The sequence below is a fragment of the Amyelois transitella genome, chromosome 12 (assembly GCF_032362555.1).
Source record: "Amyelois transitella isolate CPQ chromosome 12, ilAmyTran1.1, whole genome shotgun sequence".
Taxonomy (NCBI): Eukaryota; Metazoa; Arthropoda; class Insecta; order Lepidoptera; family Pyralidae; genus Amyelois; species Amyelois transitella.
In genome coordinates, this window is record NC_083515.1 from 6,971,726 (window position 1) to 6,993,595 (window position 21,870).

The following is a 21,870-nucleotide window of genomic DNA, read 5'->3' on the forward strand; positions in this document are numbered from 1 at the left end:
ACGGTTAGAATCCTTTTTGTCCGATTTCACTTATAGTATAATATTTAACAATACCCGCTGAAAATAAGTGTCAAACTTATAGTAAGTACCTACTGTACAAGTAAGGGGAAAAGGGATTTATTTGAAAATATCAAGAGTATGAGTGCGTAAGGAAAATAAACAATGAGTACCTACGACTAAAAGTCAAGGTCAAAACGAGTTGACGAACGCAACTAAGCAAGTTTTACAACTTACAAAAAAGGCGAATAGCAATCCTCAAAAACAGGCAAAATGAAGGAGAAATCATACATACATACGTCCCGTCTATATCCCTTGCGGGGTAAACAGGGCCAACAGTCTCAAAAGGACTGATAGGCCACGGCCACGTTCAGCTGTTTGGCGTAATGATAGAATTTAGATTCAAATAGTTATAATTCAAACAGGTTGCTAGCCCATCGCCTAAAAAAAGAATCCTAAGTTTTGTTAAGTATTATCAGTACACCGTAGTTTAGTCCTAATCCTAACAATCCAATATGATATGTGTTTGTAAAAATGTACGTAAGTAATAAACTACTTTGTATTTCTTTTTATTGTTTTCAATTCTTCTCTAAACCTTATTAATTAAACGAAGTTTTTTTTTAATCTCACAATATTATTGCAGTATAAGAGAGAGGCCACCCATATTTAATTAAAAAGTTGTCAAACTATCACGGTGACTACAATTATTTGTATGAACAATGTAGTCATCCAATAATTTTACCCTGATTAAAATCCAATCGAATCATAAAAACACTGGTCAGTCGCATGAAAAAAAAAATCTGTTCAGATTTCATGATCATTTCCTCTCATTATATACAAATGAAAGGCCGCATTTGAAGGTTAGGTAAACAATAAAAATAGATAGACCTATATGTATATAATACTGTTGTTTATGAAAATGAAATCGTGATGAATAAAATTATTATTTTACCTAATAAATCATTAAAAATGTTATACTACTTGCTAAATTTACCGTAGCAAAGAAAAAATTAATCGAGTCAAAATTCATAAAAGTATATAGGACCTACCTACGAGTAGTATAATAATTATGTCTGTCTTAGATGTATCTAATATACTCGTAAACATTCAATATTATATAAAAGTACAATTTAACTAGTATCCCATAACAAAAGTCCTAACTTAACTACTAGTTACTATGTTAATCCAGGTTATATTCCAGTCCATCCAGTTATATTCTTCCTGTGCAAAATTTCATCAAAATAAGTTAAGTAGATTTTGCGTGAAAGACTAACACACACCCTTACGAACTTTTTCATTGATATTCATAATGGGATAGGATTTATTCTTCGTCATTGCAGCCCTAAGAAGTCCAGTAATGGACTGCTAGTCATACCTCTAATATTTTCTTTAACCTAAGAAAATTAAAAAAAAAAAGTTAATTTCAGTCATTTAATAAGAATTTAAATGTAGTCAGGAAGTAAGCGGGTTGACTATTGTAGTGGCTACCAAGCTGGAATAAATATCAACAATGCCATTATTAATGCTAATTGTCTCGAACGTCTACAGTCTGACACTGTAGTGCACCAAGTATTTTTACATATTCGAATTGAAAAAAATTCAAGTTGTTTTTAAGACAAAGCAAAGTACTTAGTTAAAATAGTAATAGTAACATAATAGAATAGGAATACAGTACTTAATAGATACATACAATACAATACAATAGAATATAGTACTTAATAGTTTTAAAGTTGATTTATATAGACAAACATTTCGTCCTTGCGGCTTATTTTAAACCCGCTATCACATTGAATTTTCATTCTGTTAATTAGGTAGTACTCGTATACAGTCGTAAAGTTTTAACGGCAATGTGCTGGATGTGCACAATAGCTTAGGTATAGTTTTAGCCAAATTATGGAACATAACACGTTAAAAACACTTCTAATTTCTACTTTGGAATACCATAAAAACGTATACATATTAATTAAGAATGAGAAGTCTTTTTAATTTTTAATATATTAAAATACTCGTATATGGGATAAATTACACAGATTGAGTTAGCCTCGAAGTAAGTTCGAAACTTGTGTTACGAGATACTAACCCAACAATACTATGTATATTTTTTAATAAATACTTATATAGATAAACATCCAAGACCCAGGCCAATCAGAAAAAGTTGTTTTCTTATGCCCTGGCCGGGATTCGAACCCGGGACCTCCGGTGTCACAGACAAGCGTACTACCGCTGCGCCATAGAGGCAGCCTTTATTATTACAAATTAATTATCTTAGATAATTACTGAATCTTAAAATTTATCTGCACGCCCTAGTGTTTTAATGAGAAGGATAGAATCTTATTGATTCTTTACCAAATCCCACATCATCCTCCTGGCATCAGTCCCGGTTGTGTCCTCACATGTTCACCGATGACCACGATCATTGGGTATGTCAGTTTTCTACATGGAGCGACTCCCGTCTGACCTCTACGTCCTTTGAATCTCTACGCCAAATAAAGATAATTTTCTTCGCTTGAGTACTCCACATCGCGAATGTGTTACGTGTCATTCATATTTCACGGTGATTAGAAACCTGTTGCATGAATATTGGCGAGTTTAAACTGGTTGTCATATTTATTTATAAACACTGCATTGTCTAAGGAGGATCATTGGTGGCAAATTTGTTAGAGTATGCAACTACTAAGCGTACCCATATAAAATCGGGATTCAAATCCACTTCTTCTTTATCGTCGCGTTTTTGGCAGATCGTTCGTAATTATAACAAGGCGAACACACCTTTCCTCACGATCTCTCGACTTTTCCACTTTATAATCGTGAAAAGACAAACCACGTGTCTTCCCCAGGAACGATATAACTGGGTCAGAAAAAAAAACAATACGAACTAATATCAGGAAGATGAAAACCGAACGTTAAGACAGTTAAACACGTTTGGACTCTACAAAAAATTGAGAAACAACATACCGGTCATAGTGCAATAACTAGGTTTGGGGAACGGATGCCCTGGATAACATCGTATTACACAATGCAACTTCCCGTTAACATTTTTTGAAGAATTCACTTTCGCTAGACATTACGTAATTCGACTAACTCTTATGAGCAAGCTAGCAATACGTAGAATATTGTTACTTAAATAAATCAAAGCTCGGGAGATCAAATTGATCAAAGACATTAAACAAAGATGCTACCAAAATGAACATGTTTATTAACAAATTCTCTTACAAACTAAACACAGCCTTTGCGGTACAAACTTAACAAAACTATTCTTAAGGCACTTTAAGCTCACAATGAGTGGAATTCACTCTTTTTTGTTTTCTCTTCTTTATTTATATTTTGCACTTTACTTGTAAGGACTTTTTAAACTAATTTCAAGCTCTCGTCAGTTACAAGAACGGTCCCCAACCGATATACATTTGACATAGGTTATGGACACTCGTAGCTTCCACTATCAGATGCTCCACTTGGCCTTCTGGAGAGAGGGAAAGAGATAATTGTTTGTTCTTCGTCCGCACCTGAAGGAAAAGCAATTGATATTTAGATATAAATAATTTTTCGATTCTTCCGTACTGGATTGATTGATAAAATAGATGAAAGCAAAAGTATAGAGAAATCGTGTCTGTGAAAAAACTCTACTGACATTTCCGGGAAGTGTGGTTGTATTTGTATGCTCCTGTGAGAACGAGCAATGAAACTTTTTTACGTTATGTGATATTTAATGGAGGAGAACTTCGCCCAACTTGTTAAAGGACGAAGAAGGAAATGTTTAACGAATGTAAAAATGAATTATACCACATTAATAAGTGATCTTTGATTCGATCGCGTTCATAAGGGACTCATCGGTTAACTTTTTTATCGAAACATTCAATTTAATCTTACCATCCCGTTCAACCGTTGTCTGATATGCTGTAGATGTTGTAACGCCTGCTCGTTGGTTCGCTCGGCCGCGTCTATAGGGCGAGCTCGGCCCCATGACACTAGCGGGTCGTACACGAACGGACCGATGACGGACATCAGGGCGGCGGTTTGGGCGCGTAATGCCCGCATTACGGCTTCGCAACTCTTCCTGATAACAAAAAAAAATATATATTTATTTGTAACAAACGTTTGTTCTTCTTTTTAAAGTAAATAACATAAAGTAAATAACAGTACCTTTACAAGATTCAAACGAAAGCCTGACCTAGGATATCTTAGGCCCATATTAGAGTGTCCTGGACCATTGTGTTTTAGTCACTTAGTGAACGACAAAATTCGTGGGGGTGATACAGCTTTGCCGAACGAGGATAGAAGTGATATGATGTCAGACCAGAAGCTTTAAACCATACCGGCAAAAAGTGCAACAACAAGATGGCTAAAACCCCTTCTTAATCTATCCATTTCAAACATGCACTATTTTGACTAAACACGACTAATGTACTAATATAAAACATTGTATCCTATTATTCACCTGTACATGCCCTCATGTTTCAAAGGCCCCATAGCGGCCTCCATGTTGTGGGTCAAACGGAACGGCACCCTTTCAGGCCACTCGAACGCTTCACCCTTGTTGAACAAACAGTTGAAGTCTACGTGCACTGTATCGCCGTTTGTGGAGTCGAACGATATGTTCTCACCGTGTCTGTCGCCGAGACCTGTATAGGAAGAAAATTATTTTAGGATAATTTTACTTTACTTTTATATTTTAGTTGACACTTCTTGTGAGACTGTATTGGCGAACACTGTTGCCATTGAAAATAAAGCATTCTAAGATGCATCATACAGTTTTCAGGTCGTATGGGCTTGCTGGGTATAACAGTAAGTGTGCCATAAAACTTTACAGAGACACCAAACAAGCTGGTAATTTCTATGCTGTCACTTGAACATATTTCCTTTGCTATTTTTAGTTCGTAGCTATGAAGTGGGTAATCTGAACCTGACAAACGTTTTACACTCAGATATGTAAATAAATTAACATTATAATGAAAACTTACAATTTAAAAAAATATATATGTTAAAAGTGGAACGGTTGCTCAGTCAAAAATAAATATACCTTCAGATATTCAACAGATAAAAATTATGACAGAAATAAAGAAAATATCAACAGACCTAAAATGTATCCCACCATGGACATAACCGCCGTTGTCCTAATATAAGCCGACCTTGCTTGATACCTGCAACAGATCAGAAAAACCCTTATATTTATCAAACACGCCACGTGCGAATTGAGACGTAACATAAAAATATTGTCACACTAATAATAATGTGTGAACTCGTGAAGGTCTTTCCATGTTTATCACGCATTTGCGATGTCTCACGGGAATTCGAAAATATAATGGTAAAAGTAAACTTTGGTGATGTTATAAGGTGTTACTATTTAGTCATTAATTGTTGTTATACGTAGGTAATAAACGGCAACTTCGTCATGAATTCGGTGCGTTCAACCAAACGCATACCTATCTATGGTACTTATTCCAAAAAAAATAAAATAAATGCAATAAACAAATTAAAAAATATTGACCTATTATAGGCCTTATATATATAAAACGTCGCCATTTGTTATTTTTCCTTTGTAAATTCTACAGGCCATCTTTTTATCTTTCTCTTGTAAACAATCATAAAAAAATTATTGCTCTTTCAAAAATCAAATCAATCAAAGGAAGCTAACTCATTAATCTTAATTGTTACAGAACTTACCAGCCATAAGGATCCGAAAACACACGCCTGAACCACTCCTGGAAGACCGGTGGATGTCGGCGTAGGAGCTGCTCTTCGTATATCCGTCTCTTTTTCTCTACCGGATCTTTGGTAGAACACATCAACTCTTTCAGCTCTCGATTACTTGTGTGTATTCCTAAATGAAAAATAAAAGAAAAAAAAGGTTCATCTGTATTCTTTTAAAATAAATAATTGTTTTAATTTCAATACATTTCACAAATTTTCATTAAACTAAAAATCCACCCCAATTGATCTTAATTTAAAGTAGCTATTACACTGACGGTTGTATTAAAAACATTATTTCGAAATAAAAATTAAGAATTTCAATATCGATACGAGAGAGAGACCTTTTACAGTCACCTGAGAGGCTATCCAAAGTAATGTACAATCGATGACTGATAAACTTGACCCCTTATTCTATAAACTCGTCAGTGTCGTACCATACATAATATACCAACCTTTCTGCTTATAAATATGCATCAGTATCGGTCGGAGGCCCACCAGATTGGGAACCCACTCGATGAGGCCGCATTCCTCATTCAGAGGCAATACACTGTAAGTCCTGATGTACAGTCTTCGACGTCTGGTTTCAGGTGCATCTTGAAGGAACCGGTTTACAACCCCGTTGAACTCCATCAGGCGAAAGTCTTTGCGGAGGTCATCACGAGGTTTAAGCATTATTATGTAGGACTTTCCGTCCGAACCTAAGAAGAAATGAATGTATAAATATGACATGAAAAAGTATAGGGACATTTAAATAGAAGAAAAGGTATTGGAATGGGGAAAGAAGAATAAAAATAATTTGAATCGGAATGGTAAGACAAACTCAAAAGACACAATGATCACCTTTTACTGAAAGAAATAAAGGAATTGAAGTTCTAAAATAGTAGCTAACTCGTCGCTTTAACGAATAAATACTTAGATTTTTAGGTCGACTGACTTATAATATTTTCCAAATAACTGCCATATTCTTTCTTTGCCACGCCAGTATGGAAACGTCAAAACATTCGTTTTGATTTTGATAGTAGCACGATAAGTTACTGAATTCTAATAATACCAACCTTTCAACGTAACCTTCCTAGGTTTCTGCAAAGACGGCAATATGCTGATATGCTCTTCAATACCCGCTATATAAACAAGAGGTTCAGTCGGTATATTGAAGTCTATGCGTTCCTGTCTCGCTGCTTTAGACGGAAGGACGATTTTACAGAACTCTTGGAAAGGCATCATTATGTGGCTGAAATTATCGCTCGCTAGCAGACGCGGCAATGTGCGGACAAGAGTTGATACAGTTGTTGTCTGTGAAAGAAAATAGAGGATAATGTCTCTCAAAATGAAATTAACACAAAATTAACATGTATCAAACTTATTTCGTGATTTCTGTCTCTACGCTTTATTTAACCACTTAAGTTGAATCCGATAATGTCGTAAAAGAATCTCTATTCCTAGAGAGCCACCTAGCTTCAACGGATTTTAACTTATTAATTATTATCTAAAACTCCCATTTATCGTTAATCTACACTTAACAAAGCAATCGGGAATTACCAATGAGGACAACACATAAAGTGATGATCAAAAAGAACTGGACTAAAAGTTTTACATTTCGCACAAATAAAAAACATTAAACAACTATCAGTGACCCATAATTTGAACCTAAGCCTAAAGAACGTGCGTGGTAGTAGCGTAACCAGGATAATAACTAATAAATCATACTAAAAACTGCAATGGAATCTGTAACCTCCTTTTTAATGTTGGTAAAAGTTGTAAAGAGATATTGTCACTGTACACTTCACTTACCGAAGCACTCCCAGCGATTGGTTTATTACACAACTCAATTAATTTCTCAGCTAGTTGCGTGAAATCGCCGACAAGTTTCAACATGTGCGGTTCTTTCAGTCGTGGGTCTGAGAAAACGTCGGCGCACCGCTTCATGCGCTGAGGGTAACTGGATTTTATGACGCACATCATCATCCATAATGTATGTTGTGGGTACGCAATAATCAGCTTGACAATTATCGCTTTGAGTTGGAGGTATACCTGTTAAAATATGTTAGACATAAGAAATAGACTACGCTAAACAGACCATTTAACTATTGGATTTTGTCGTGGGTTCAAGGTACACTAAAGTGCGTGGTAAAATTATCTGATTAAGTAAGTCTATCCAGTACATGCTTCCTCAATATCCTTCCACATTGATTGTACCACCAACATTTGTAACTAACGTTTTTTAGTTTTAATGTTAACCACACCGGAACTTTAGTAAGTACGCTGTTTTATAAACATAAAATTAATTTACATTTTACAGTGAGGAAAATCTTTTTCAAATCTTGGTTAGCTCGTTCTACCCCCGAAGTACGCGCGACGCCGTTTTTATTGCGCGATAAACTATCGCTGTGCCGTTTCACGTCATAATAAAAAGCGAAACAGCGATAGTTTTTGGCTGCTATAATACAAGGTAACGCTCTTCAGACCGTTTTGACTCTCTTTCTCTTCGCAATCTTGGTCGTAAACTGATCCAAGGTCTTCCCCTTAACGATACATCGGCACAAATGGAGACGTAAATCAAAATAATAATAATTACCTCTTTGACTGGATGGCAGATCCTCGACACTATTTGAGAGAAAGCTGTCAAATAAAGATATACGGGTAGCCTTTCAGAGTAGGTTTTTATGATTTCTGTCATTTGCGCCAGTACCGAGTGAGCGCTTGTGTCGGATGATGTTACCTCCATGTCTAACCTATAATTTAAAAAGTTTTATTAAGGTAGATCTTAAAAGTACTAATTTTTTACCATGTATTACACGTTACTACCGTTCGAAATAGGATCACTTTAAAGGTAGTAAGAGAAGCCATCAAGTCACTAAAGAATAAAAGAACTTTCGAAATAAAAAAATCCAAGGATATATCTCTTGAATACTTATAAAGTCTATAAAAAAAAATATTTCATACCAAATGGACAGCATCCTGGGCATACTTTGATATAGATATTTGTGTCCGTACTGCAACGCTTTGCCGTAGCTATTTAGTGCGTACAAACGCCGGGTCCACACTAGGTTCATGTTTGACACATTATCAGTACCGCTCACTTTCTCGTAGTAAGTTCCGAGACACACCTGCATGAAAAACATGACACACGTAATTATAAAAAAATAATTAACCCAAAAATTAAGGGTTGCTTATCATTTTGATTTGTATAAGACTTGGTATAGGTATTAATAAATAATATTACTACATAATTTATGTACTCTGGATTGTTCTAAGAATATTTCATAAATGTACAATAAGTAAATTGGTTATTTTTGGTTATTATTGGTTGGCAGTGTTGTATAAAAAAATCAGCAGCAGCAGGGGCTAGCTAGCTCGCGCGACGCCATTTTTATCGCGCGATAAACTATCGCTGTCCTTATTCACGTCATAATAAAAAGCGAACCTGCGATAGTATATCGCGCGATTAAAACGGCGTCCAAGCTATCGTTTATTTGTTGGTCAGTTTTAAAATATTCCTGAATGAACAATCGTCGAAGGCACATTATTGTAAACCATATTACGAACAAACGCCTTATAGATTAGGTGTTAAGCAATAGCCTTTAAATACTAAGTACGGTAAATCAAAAACTAACCAAACTTTTTTCCCATTGCTTGAAGACGTCAACGGAGTCTTTATAGTATCCTATGTTGACGTCCACGTCTACATTGGTTGTTTCATCGTTGTACTTTGCTATCAACAGCTTGGCTTTTGCGCATATTTTCCTGTAAAATAAAAACACATTATTAACGTAATTTTTATATACATCCCGTTCTTTTGGAGAGAAAGCAAACATTATAGTTGTATTTTATTTTCATGTCAACTTATCGGTTTAATGTAGTCTGACCTGGCCTTCCACCAGAGAGTCCCAGATTCGATCAAGATACATTTGCCTTGGCCTTCCCACTCCAATATTTTCATTCGCCTTGTATATTTGCTTAATTACTATCTATATTACTATTATCTACTTTCATTCTACTACTCAAGACTGGTATTACTTACCTCTATTCATTGTTAAGGTTTTCGGAATAGAAGTAGTCGAGCCCACGTCGTAGAATAGGAAAGGCTCTATTATTTTGTTGACCCTGGGCCCAGTACCTGTCTTTCTATACAAACCAACAGCTTTCCTTACCTCTGTTCATTGTTGAGATTCCTAATGTCGGGATAGGATTCGTCGAGTCGGCGTCGAAGAGTAGTGAAGGCGTGTTCGTGTTGACCTCGCGCCCAGTACATTTTAGCTTTCTCTATGAACAGCTGTTCCGGCTGGTATTCTTCGGCGTTAAGTATATACATGTATGACTGAAAGTTTAAACATTATGTCAATTTACAGGTAAAAAACCTGATAAATGTTGACCTTTGGTTTGTTTTAGTAGTAAGAAATACAAAAGATGCTAGTGAAACTCACTTTTTGTAGTTTATACATCTTCATGTATTTTATTTTTTTATTGTGTTTTATATTAAATAATGTAGTACCTATGAACTATTAAATGCGACTATAATCTTGTAATTAATCAAAATATAAGAGTATGTATTCAAAATATAAAAGATTAAAATATAAACCTGTTGAAAAATCCCCGCTTTTCTCGCGTGCTTAGCGCTTTGCAACCATAGATCCCCAATACATGCTTTCAGATTACTTGAAGTTGTCGGATGTGTTGGTTCCAGTAAGGTCTGTAAGGCGAAAATAAATTACTTGTTTTGGAACAAGTTCGAAAGAAGAATTCGAGAGAAATTGATCAATAACAGAGCTGTATTTTTGCTAACTTTACCTTATCATATATAGTTGATGCTGTATACAGTTTTCAACTTTATATCATCAGAAATAGGTTCATATTTAATGTCTGAACTAAATAGATACCTTAGATAAAAGACGTTGCTTTGTTATAAAAAAAAGTATACCTGAGTTTGTTGCAACAATATTCTGCGCAGTCTGAGTAACGGTTCAATGGTCCTCACATCTGATTGCACAACGGACAGACGCCGCCGCCATTCGTCTAGCAATTGATTTATAATGTCAGAGGCTTGGGAATCGCCGTCGTTCAATACTTTGAGCCTAAAAAGATATTTAAGTGAGAAAGAGTTTACAAGTAATTCACTTCAGGAAAGGTAGTGGGTCCCGATTCTCATGTAATCGAAAATGTCTCTTTTCAACAAAATTTCTAAATACTTTTAATTCTGAAGTATGCTTTCTACCCAGCATATAAATAAATATGTAGTTAGGTAGAGATACAAATAAATATGTATATGTAGTATGCTTACTACATATTTATTTATATCTCTGTGGGAACGCAAAACGGTAATATTAAGACATGTTGGAAGGTTAATATTTTATTTAATTACATATACCTACGTAAAGTACCCTAGTTTACCAATCCCTTATTATCCTGAGTAAAAGTAAAAATGTAAAAGTATAAAATATTTATTTCGTCTACATAGGCACAGAAAAATTACAAAAAAAAATGTAGAAAATATTGGTGGAGACTGGCGTCTGTTAAAGACTCAAAGTCAAAGACTGTCAAGCCTGTGTAACAGTACGCCATGCTCTCACAGCGGTTGAAAAAGTACATACATTTCATAAATAGAACAATTTTTCTGAGTAGATAAGGAATGTGAGAAATTACGAGCAATACAGCTGAACAAAGTCATTTAGTCTTTGCAAGATTATTGTGTGACAAATTCATACACATTTCTAGGTATATTATTGCTGTTTAATTATGTCTTATTTTAAAACTCATGAATGTGCAAAAATTAATACACACTGAACAACTTATTTGTTCTAAAACTTTCTTACCTCCTTAAAACTTCCTCGGCATGTCCGGCCTCACTCACAATGTGAAGTCCAAGCACACTTTGGTATCCACTGCGCAGTGCGTTTTCGCCTTTACTTTCTCCGTCCATCTGAGCCAGCAATCTATTCGTGGCGTCTTTACATGACGTTTGAAAAACTATCTGATCTTGAGAACGATATGCTAGGAGGATACGACCCATTAGTAAACCCCAGTTTTCGCGACAGGCCGGCTGGAAAACAGATCTAATTAGTAACAATTCAACAAACATTTGAAAAACTTGGGTGTTCACATGTATTGGCATTTATGATTAACTGACTCTCAGACTCAGATAGTCGTCGAAGGCGGACGTCCTTCTAGAGAAGGAAATTTAAATTGAATTGCTATCAATTATCAGGGAAATCGAAGAGTATCATATTGAAAAAAAAATTAGAGCATTGGCAGTATTAGTAACGTTTTGTGTCGGATCCCCAAATTTTCAGCTGATATATATTATTGAGAATAAAAAAGAGTAAAATTTTATTCCGCCAAATCGTGTCATGTAATGAAATTAAATGGTTACTGTATAAATATTTACCACTGGTTTGCTCGCAAGGTCTTCTAGTTGTTCAAAGCGACCAAGCCGCCATAGTGGTTCCGCAGCCAGTTCCATCATACTATCTTCAGATTCATGTTCACTGAGCAAGCGATACGCTGTGAACGGCTGGTCTAATCCTAAGTAGCAGTCTATCATACCCTAGAGAAATTATTGATTTATTTTTAAGAACCCTTAAGCAGTTAGTGGATTATCATATTATTCTTCCATACTGGATTAACCTGATAACTAAAATCCTGAGCTAAGGCTGAATAAAATACACGGAGAAATGTTAATATTCAACAACCTACGTTATATCGCTCCTTGAACCGTGCTCCATCTTTTCTCCAGCTATTATCGAATATATATCGATAAGTTTAAGACATTTGATGTTCAATTACTACGACAAAAACTATCTACTGAAAATGTCGACGCTATATCGATGGGCACAGTTATGGGCGTATTTATTTTTCACATACTTGGTTCAAGGTCATCATTACACAATGTTAGTTCATACGTAAGTAAAACAACTAACCTGCAGACTATTCCTATCCAGCTGACCTTCTTGTGCCAACCTCTCATAGCAGAGGGCGGCGTCTTGCAAACGACCGGTCACCACCTGGGCCAATATCAACTCCTTCAAAGATGGCTCCTCCCGTTTTATTGATAGTATACCTGGAGTAACAATTAATGGAAAAAATAATGCCAGTAGTATGTAGTTACCAGCACTTTAGAATAGTACCACTTCATATCTTTCCTATGATGACATAAGGGATTGGCTTATAAACTTAATATTACTCTTGTAGGCGACGGGCTGGCAAAGTATTCACATTATTTTCTCAAATTTAATATCATAAATACCCCCGTTTTTTAGATTTAATGTCGTACAGTTAATATCACATAACACAAGAAATATACGAGTACTATAAGCTTTCAAGACTGTTGGCTCTGTCTACCCCGTAAGGGATATAGACGTGATGATATGTATGTATGTATGTTTAAGCTTTCAAAAAATATCAATCTGTATAATTGGTTATTCATTTACTAACTATGCCCTCGGCCTTACCAGCGGACATTCAGTCTAATTTTTTTTCTCCCAACAATATCGGGAATATCCCACCCTAATGACAAATTTAATGTTTGTATGTCAAGTTGTTTTTAAATTTTTGCTATCATATTTGTAAATTTATTCTAACCCGCAACGCTATCTGGCTCATCCAGCAAAGCATATATCTCCGCCAACAAAGACAACTGTTCCTGCATCTGACTCGGATTTTCGTCCATATACAGCTCGAGATATTGCAACGCCCGCTCCAGTTCGCCGCAAAGGAAATTCCCGCGAGCTATGGTTAACTTGTCGAATTTCTCCAAAAAAGATGATATAGCCCTGAAAGATGAGGAATAGTAGTAAAGCAAGCAATTATTTTTTTACAAAGATACATTCTATGAACTTTTACCCTGTTCTCAGTATTCTGTGTTAAATAACATTTTTGCTTCGTGTTTATAAATGTATCCTGGCAGATGCTCATAGACGCACCTCAGGCTCTTCTCCAAAGATGTGAGGAAGCAACCGGGACTAACACCAAAAAAATGATAAATCATGTTTATGAAAGTTATTGACCAAAACTGTATGCAATATGAGAAACACAAATTTATATCTCATTTCTCATATTCCAGCTTACTCACTTGTAATTGTCGTTCTCCAGCGGCCGCTGTTTTGAATGACACCATTCAAGGAGCCATCTATTTAGGAAGTCCAATAAAGTGTATACGGTTTTGCTACACTTGCTCTGAAATGAAGTATTCAAAATTAGGATTATATTCTGACATGAAAAAATCTGGCAACATAAAATAACATAAATTATCGAAAAGAAGCTCCTTCCGTACTGTAAATAAAAAGTAGTATAGGTATTGTATTATTACTAGCGCCAAAATCTTACACTCTCAATAAAACTACAATAGCTAACCTGGTTTCCTTCCTCGGTTTGAACAGATATAACGCTAGGAGTCATTCTGATATGTCGCAACATTTTGTATCTAGATCTTTCTGTAGCTACGTGGATATTCTCAAAGTTCTCCAGACCTGTAAAAATATTAATTCCATCGAACACAAAAAGTTAAGAAGTTGCCATTTTTATTGAGCTTATGATTATTTCAAAAAATTAAGTATACGACAATGAGATGAGAATATGTATTCGACAGGCGTCGTTACGAAGGTAGACAATAATAGAGTAGATTCTTGCGATGATATGGATTTGTGCTTCTCCAACTTTTAAGACTTTATGGGCGAGTTCAACTAGCCCATCCAACTACAAAAATTAACTTTAATTATTAATTAGATAAATAAAAACACCTTATATACCGCTCAAAGCAAGGGAGGCGTTCGTTTTTTTTGGTTTTGGTGTTAGAGTCGCGCCCGATCCCGAGACGATTTTACAGTCAAAAATTCATGCTTTTCTGTGAAAGGAGGATGAAAGCTAACCACTATGAATAACAGACAGGCAAGGACAGCTGACCCCCAATGAAGTGAAAAGACTGAGGGAAAAAAAGGTAGCTTACCTATAACGGCTAACATCTCTTCTTGTATATATTGGTTATTGGTTTTCGACATCACAGCATGCAACAAAGCGTAGGGCAGAAAAAGGAATAATGTTCTGACGTCACGCCTCATGCTCGGGTGAACAGTGCGCAGGAGTTCTCGAATATTCTCCGATTCTATCAGAGGAATTAATTGGCCAGCCCAGCTGAAACAAAAAGTTAATAAAAATACACAATCAAAAGTAGGTATGACTTAATTTAAATTTAAAAAGATAACGTAGCCGTCATTAAAATATCGACCTAAACGAAATTCAATCAAAATTAATGAATAGGTTTGATATATACATATACTTTTAACTACAGAAGAATATCATACCTTTTTTTAATAACCAATCTTGGGATTGAAACGAAATAAAAAATGGCGAAACTTACTTGTGAGCCCATTCCAGAAAAGTAGTAGCATATGCAGAGCCAAAAAGAGGATGGGCCTTCTTAGGTTGTGATGGGTATGCCAAGGTATATCTGTAAGAAATACACGTTAATTTTCTTTCAATCAAAAACCTCAACCTCAATGAACGAATGAAATCTATTTTTCCATATGAAAAGGGTTTATATATTTCGATGGTATTATGGATAACAGATCACCTGTTCAGCCTTTGTCTTAGCATGCTAATATACTTTTAATATCTATATTTCTATTTTTTTCCACTGACCTTGAGCTAAGCAACGGAAACATAATCTGATGCATATGCTCCGGAAAACTGTCCCACACTTCTTTTTTACTACCACTGGGAGATATATCATAAATCTTTAATATTTCTTGAATTGTAAGTGCGTAACAGTCCATATTCTGAAATGAAAATCACAATCCCTTTATAACGTCATACAGCTGAATGTGCCTCTCAGTCTTTTCGAGACTGTTGGCTGTGTCTAGTCTTCTGCGTAACGGATAAAGACGTGATTATATGTATTTTTGTATAAAAAAGAAATTATAGGTTCTCAAAACTCGAAAAGCTTAAAATAAGTGTGATCTCAACACAATCATAGTTGCAAGTAATCTGGCAGTTACTGAAAGCTTTAGAATATCAAGCTCTGAGCCCACGTAGTAGAATGACGCCTAGCAGATACCGTACACGGTTAGGTATATCAAAATTCAGATTGTGGCACTAGCACCATTATTGTCAGGTACTGAACGTACCATAGTATCTTTCTCATACTGGAACGCTCTAGTAAGCTCCACGAGTGCTGTGGCGGCGAAACAGTTGTCGGCTATAGAGAAGGCGAAGGGTGAGCGCGCTGTGTTCACGTACTGCCTTGGCAAGTGACCTGCCTCTATGGCGCCCAACTGGCCTAGGCAGGCCCCACTGGTACTACTCACTTTCATGTCAGAATCTTTGCAACCTGAAAACATAAGTATTTTTTGTCATATGCACATTTAAGGCAAGAATAAAAAATTACGATGGAAAGGGAAGGAATGTACAAACGTACCTGGAACAACAAATTGGGGATGTTCTGAGAAAGTTTAGGATAAGCGTAGGTCAGCCTTTAGCCGACATGGAGCAATGTAATTATTGATTAATATGGATGAAGCAAAAGAAATATAATGAGATTGTGCCACGTGAAAAGCATTAGTCTGAGAAAGGAAAAGCAGAATCTGTCTACCTATCCATGAAAGAAGTGTCATTATAAGTATACGAGTAGTTTGCATTTTTTATAGTTTCATTAAAAGTGACACAAAAATAACCATAATTTTTACTTTAAGATTTTTCATTGGTAAAATATGGATTACAAATATGGCATACTCACCGAGTAACAAAGAGTCTATGAGCTCTACAACAATGGGATCAATGTTTTTACCACCAAATATAGCTTTATGAATCTCTGTTCTGTTGCTCTTCAGTAATTTGTCCAAATGAGAAAATGCGTTTGCCTTAATTGCTGGTATATCTTGATTCAGATGTTGCAAGTACCACTTTATCTTATCCAAAAAACCTTCAGGTTGTGTTCTTCGTACGTGCTTCTTTATTACCATTTTAACTTTCTCGGTAATGTTTGTATCTTCCAAAAAGAATAAGTCTGAAATATGTGAACTTAACAAGTTTTCATTACTCAGTATTAAATACTGAAATATTTTGTTTATTTCGTGCGGCGCATACTCGAATTGCTGCAGTAAGGACACTGCTAAATTAGATAGAAGAGGACCCAAAGATATGCTGTCGATGTTATGAATGAACGCTGCCCACGCTTCAGCTAAAACCTTCGGAAATTCTTTGACCAATGGAAGGGCTGATCTTAGTGTCGCTAATACTTTAAACCTCAAAGGTGTGATGTACTTTACTCCCATCAATTGCATTATATCAGGGAAACTCGTTAAGGCTTTTCGTTTCACAGATAAAGCTACTTTAACATTAACCAGTTTATGATCAAAATATGCCAATACTCCTAAGAATTTAGGATTCAAGAAATCAGCTATCTGAGTGGTACTCATACCCATGCTTCCAGTAGGCGTAGACACGTCAGGATCATGACATGCTAAGTATCTACATGCATTCAAAACTTTTTCAGGATTACAACAGTATTGTAATAGAAACTCTGTTAGAATCACCCTAAAATGTCTTTTTATTAAATTTAGAACCGACATTTTTGTTAGTCTTTCTATTATTTCATTACATTTCTTGAGCACATCTTTGGAATCGTTCAAGTAAACATAGACGTAAATGTGCGGAAATCTTTCCGACAGAAAGTCTGATACGGAACATTGTACCAATGATGCTATTTCCTCAACCATTGAGGGCACTTCTTTTACGGTCACCGCATATGGTATGAGATAGGGCAAAAAATGGTGGACGTCTTTCGAAATGAAATCTCTATAACCAACAAAACCAAATGCTCTGACGACTTTTAGAAGATATATGGCAAAATCTTTTCCGTTATAAAGACTACATTCCACAAATAACTTGCAATAATCCTTCTTATATCTGTGGTATATCTGATTGGGAGTGTAATTATGAAACTCTGATATCTCCCTTAAAAAAATCACAGCTTTTGGTGCTAGACCGCATTGTGGGTGCATAATAAAGTACACTAACAACTTGGTGACAGGAAGTATAACTTTTTCGTTGCTACACAATCCGAGTTCTTGTATTAGGTTCAATGTTTCAGTCTGTTGATTGTAGTCTATGCTTTCCAAACATGTCCTTGTGGCTTTTACTAGCAAATTGATGCATGTGTTTAAAGCCGTATCTCTCTGTAGTTTCCAGTCTTCATCAACATTATCCTGCAAACATATACATTACATTATAGATACATTAAATAAAACAGAAATGGAAAAACATACATACGAAATTATATTATATTATTATATGCTTTATGTGGCAGGTACAAATTAGGACATAGGTAATAAAGAATAACAGTTAGTCAAACATACAATAGAATAATTACAAGAGTTTGTATTGTCAGGGCGTTATATAATAAGATAACAGATATTATATTTATTTTAAAAAAACTTATTATAAGTACATACCAAGTTCCCGTTTATAAAAGGTTTAAATGCCTTTAAAATTTTTGAGCTATTTTCAATGGTTATAAGGCTAGATGGCACTCCATAGTTGAAAACATAAAAATGATAACAAAATCTTTCAATAAGATTCCAATATTCACTATTGTCTATATGATTGTATTGTTTCGGATTAAGAAATTTCGCAAATAAATTCTTCATGCCTGTTATGGTTGAAATATTGGTGGCAGAATTTTTATTGCTTGCCGAAACGATTTTCATGGCAATTTCTAAATGCTTTACTAGCTCATGACAATTAGAGCATACAACACTTATACATAAGACATTATTCTTATATATGACATGGCCATTAGTATTATCTTTAGGGTTTATTACAACTTCATATGAGCCTAGTGTCATACAAGCAAGTGCTGGCAGGATCTTGACGATTTCTTTCTGCACTTCTTCATCCTTTGTCAAAAAGGCTGGCATGAGAATTTCACTTATCAGTTTACTTGCTGAGAAAGTTTTAGCAATTAAAAGTATGGGGCATAAAGGTATAATCTGAAATTAAAGATATGGTTAGTGTTGAAGTTGTGAAGTTGAATATAAAAACCTATGAATGGACAGCTAAACTAGGTTTTACCTGTTTGTAGTTATAAATTGTTTTATTTCTTGTAAAGTAGTTTAACAATACTGCTGTGGTTTGATTCCAATCTTCATTAAATTTATTTCTTATAATAATTTTTGAGATCATCAAATATTTCAGCATTACTGTCATATTATACTCTGTAGTTGAAAGAAATCTTTCCATATGTTGTGGTGGAGTTTGCAAGCATAGAATTTGTAAAATGTTGTCCATGACACCTTCACATGCTCTATCGCTCATAACAATAAGTGTTATAACAAAATCAAATATTACTTGCAATGGATGCAAGAGTTGTACATCACCAACCAATTTATGTCTTGCTATTCCTATTATTTGAAATAAATTATTCCAAGACTCTTTAATCAAATTCGAATCAAGGATATAAGTGAGCTCAAAGTTGTTTTTATTAGATTTTATATCTTTACTTCTCACAAATACATTGAACAAGATATGTAGAGAAGCTGAACACTTATGTAGTAAATTAGATACATCCGATCCACTATTGTATAAACTCCTACGATTTTCTGTATACTTCAATTCATTTCTGTATACTTGCAAAACTAGAGTGAAATACCCATTGTTACTTAACATATTACTCCCTGGAAAACATATTGCTTCTCCAGCATTTTCCCAATTTTTAATATAATTAACTATGTTTGTTATGTAATACTCTGACAATGCATATATATCATCTCCGGACAGTTCATTCAAATTTAAATATTCTTGTGGTAGATCCAATTTTTTTATAAGCAAGAGACAGAAATTTCTTAATGACAATTTATCAAAATCTTTAATTTTTGTGAATATATTATTGGGTGTGACAATTAAAGCACATATATTAAATATAGACTCTTTATATTCGTTTCTGAGATTACGGTCACCAATCCTCAGCAAACATTCTGTAATTTCAATCAAATTCTTCAAATCTGTTACTTTTATAGTACCATTATCATATAATACCTCACAAGATTTCATCAAAGCTTCAGTGCATACAAGCAATTCTTGGAATATATTTGGAAATATTTCAGAGAATCTGTTTATTGACACTTCATCATGATTCTTTATTAAATCTGAGTAAAATTTAAGTGAAGCTAACTTTAAATCAATATTACAATATTCAATTATGTATATAACCTCATTGAATAGTACATCATACTTCTCTTTATTCTTTTCTATTTTTAATGAATCAGTAGGGATGCTTTCAGAAAGTAGATTCAAAGTCAATTTGATCATTGCCTCACATGTTTCTATGTTCAAAATAGAAACAAATATTGGTTGCAAATTCAGCTCTGTATTGGGAATGTCAACAACTGGAGGTTTAAAATTTTCAAGTATAAGCACTGGTGGTCTCTCATCTAAGCCCTTCTGTGGATAGTTCTTATAAAAACCAACTAGTTTCTTCAGTATATCAGCATATTCTGAATGCAAGTTCTCATAAAATGATGCACCATTAACACATAATATGTTCAATATTTTTAACTGTGCATCTTTACTAGGCAAATGTATCCTAAAATACAATAAAAAAAGATAAGCTTATTTGTACATAAATTATAAAAAAATACCTAAAGACTATCTCTACTATTGTATATTGTTACTAATTAAATACTTTTTTAAGCATGTGATAAAATAATACTTATAAATTTTCAAGCAATGTAATTTGAGAACAGAAAAATTGGATATGTTTTAATACTCACCTATGTAACTCCTTGACTGACCACACATAAAATAATCTTCCTAGAAGCCATGTATTAAAGGCACTATAATATGAGTCGGGATATTTAGAAGACCCTACCCGAGGAACCAGAACTTCTGAAAAATCACTGAAAAGTACAATGTTTTAAAGAATAAGAATAAGTATGTATGTAGGCACTATAATATGAGTCTAGATATTTAGAAGACCCTACCCAAGGAACCAGAACTTTTGAAAAATCACTGAAAAGTACAATGTTTGAAAGAATAAGAATAAGTATGTAGGTCTCAAACTTACTAGCCCTAGTTCAATATTCAAAAACTCATTTAGAAAGTAGCCATAGGCCTCAATCTGTGCAAAGCTAAATAAATATGGGACAATTCACCTTATTTACTCTTATTTTAACGACATGTATAATATCATAAGTTAATTATATTATGCCTACCGAAATATAGAACTCAAAAGTACATAAGGAACTCTGAAATATATACGGAATATGGGACTCAAATAAATACATTTTATAGATACGTTGAACTTTAGGATTGCCTTTTTTGACTGGTTAAGTATATCAAAAATATGGATAGTAAGACCTACCCAGATAACTTTAAAATTGAAGTAAGTAATCTTTCAAGCCCATCAGCAGCATGATCCAGATTGTTGAAAAGAACCATTGTAGGCGCATTAAACATTTGCCAAACAGTAAAAGGACCATCTTGATTCTCATCTTCCATTGTTAACAATTATTATTATTATCCAAATCAAAGTGAACAAAAAATTAATAAATTTTGTAAAATAACAGCAGAACACATTTGTTTACATTTTCAACATGTTTGACGTTTGATTTTGATGTACCATTTCGCGCCATTTTTCATAGCTCGTTTGATTCGTATGTAACTGTTTAGTGCGAGTTGTTTTTCGTTGTAATCTCTCTAAATGTGTTTACGGGTCATATTATTGTTGGATCGTCAAAACTACAGTGACAATGAGTTCAATAATACGGTTGAGACTAATTTTAAACTATTTTAGAAAATACATGTGTTAAAGAAATAGTTATTGTTGATTAGCTAATGAACAAGGAACGAATTTGAGCGAGATCATGTGAGATGTTGGATCAGTGAAAGATATTAAGTAAGTTTAAATAATAAATACATATGATAATCAGTTACAATGAGGGTGTCGATTAAAATGCGTAATGTGCAAAAACACACAGGTTAAAAAAAACCCCACCTCAGTTCATGACTATCCGCACTATCCTCGAAGTTGTTCATAAGTTTGAATTATGACCGATGCTCTAACGGTTTAGGAGTTAAACCTACACATTCAGGCAGCGGGATGTGTTACTATGATTTAATACACGTTAGGTTCACAACCTGTAAAGTTTGCGGAAGTCTGAGTGGAGAGCTTTCTCTCAAAACATGACTAATGCATATCAG

At 34.6% G+C, this 21,870-nt stretch overlaps 1 protein-coding gene across 1 annotated transcript; it reads right to left on the reverse strand.

Moving 5' to 3' along the window:
• Positions 1-3,180: 3,180 nt before the first annotated feature.
• Positions 3,181-21,257, reverse strand: LOC106142545 (serine/threonine-protein kinase ATR). The gene is made up of 29 exons (XM_060946834.1): positions 21,032-21,257; positions 20,442-20,567; positions 18,745-20,254; positions 18,126-18,662; positions 16,409-17,879; positions 15,801-16,003; positions 15,316-15,452; positions 15,035-15,124; positions 14,624-14,808; positions 14,032-14,147; positions 13,751-13,854; positions 13,261-13,451; positions 12,600-12,739; positions 12,068-12,226; positions 11,496-11,722; positions 10,604-10,757; positions 10,265-10,375; positions 9,837-10,003; positions 9,300-9,429; positions 8,629-8,792; positions 8,261-8,417; positions 7,477-7,716; positions 6,741-6,978; positions 6,138-6,383; positions 5,659-5,815; positions 5,071-5,135; positions 4,433-4,616; positions 3,865-4,051; positions 3,181-3,500 (listed from the first exon to the last, which is right to left on the reverse strand). The coding sequence occupies exons 1-29, from the start codon at positions 21,166-21,168 to the stop codon at positions 3,372-3,374; spliced, it is 7,662 nt and encodes a 2,553-aa protein (XP_060802817.1). The 5' UTR covers positions 21,169-21,257; the 3' UTR covers positions 3,181-3,371.
• Between the last annotated feature and the right edge of the window lie 613 nt (positions 21,258-21,870).

Coding starts and splice junctions, on each gene's coding strand:
- LOC106142545 (XM_060946834.1), bottom strand. CDS start 21,168: ATGGAAGATGAGAATCAAGATGGTCCTTTTACTGTTTGGCAAATGTTT. Junction 12,740..13,260: donor TGAGCCAGATAGCGTTGCGG/GTTAGAATAAAT, acceptor TTGTTACTCCAG/GTATACTATCAATAAAACGG. Junction 12,227..12,599: donor TGGATAGGAATAGTCTGCAG/GTTAGTTGTTTT, acceptor TAATTTCTCTAG/GGTATGATAGACTGCTACTT.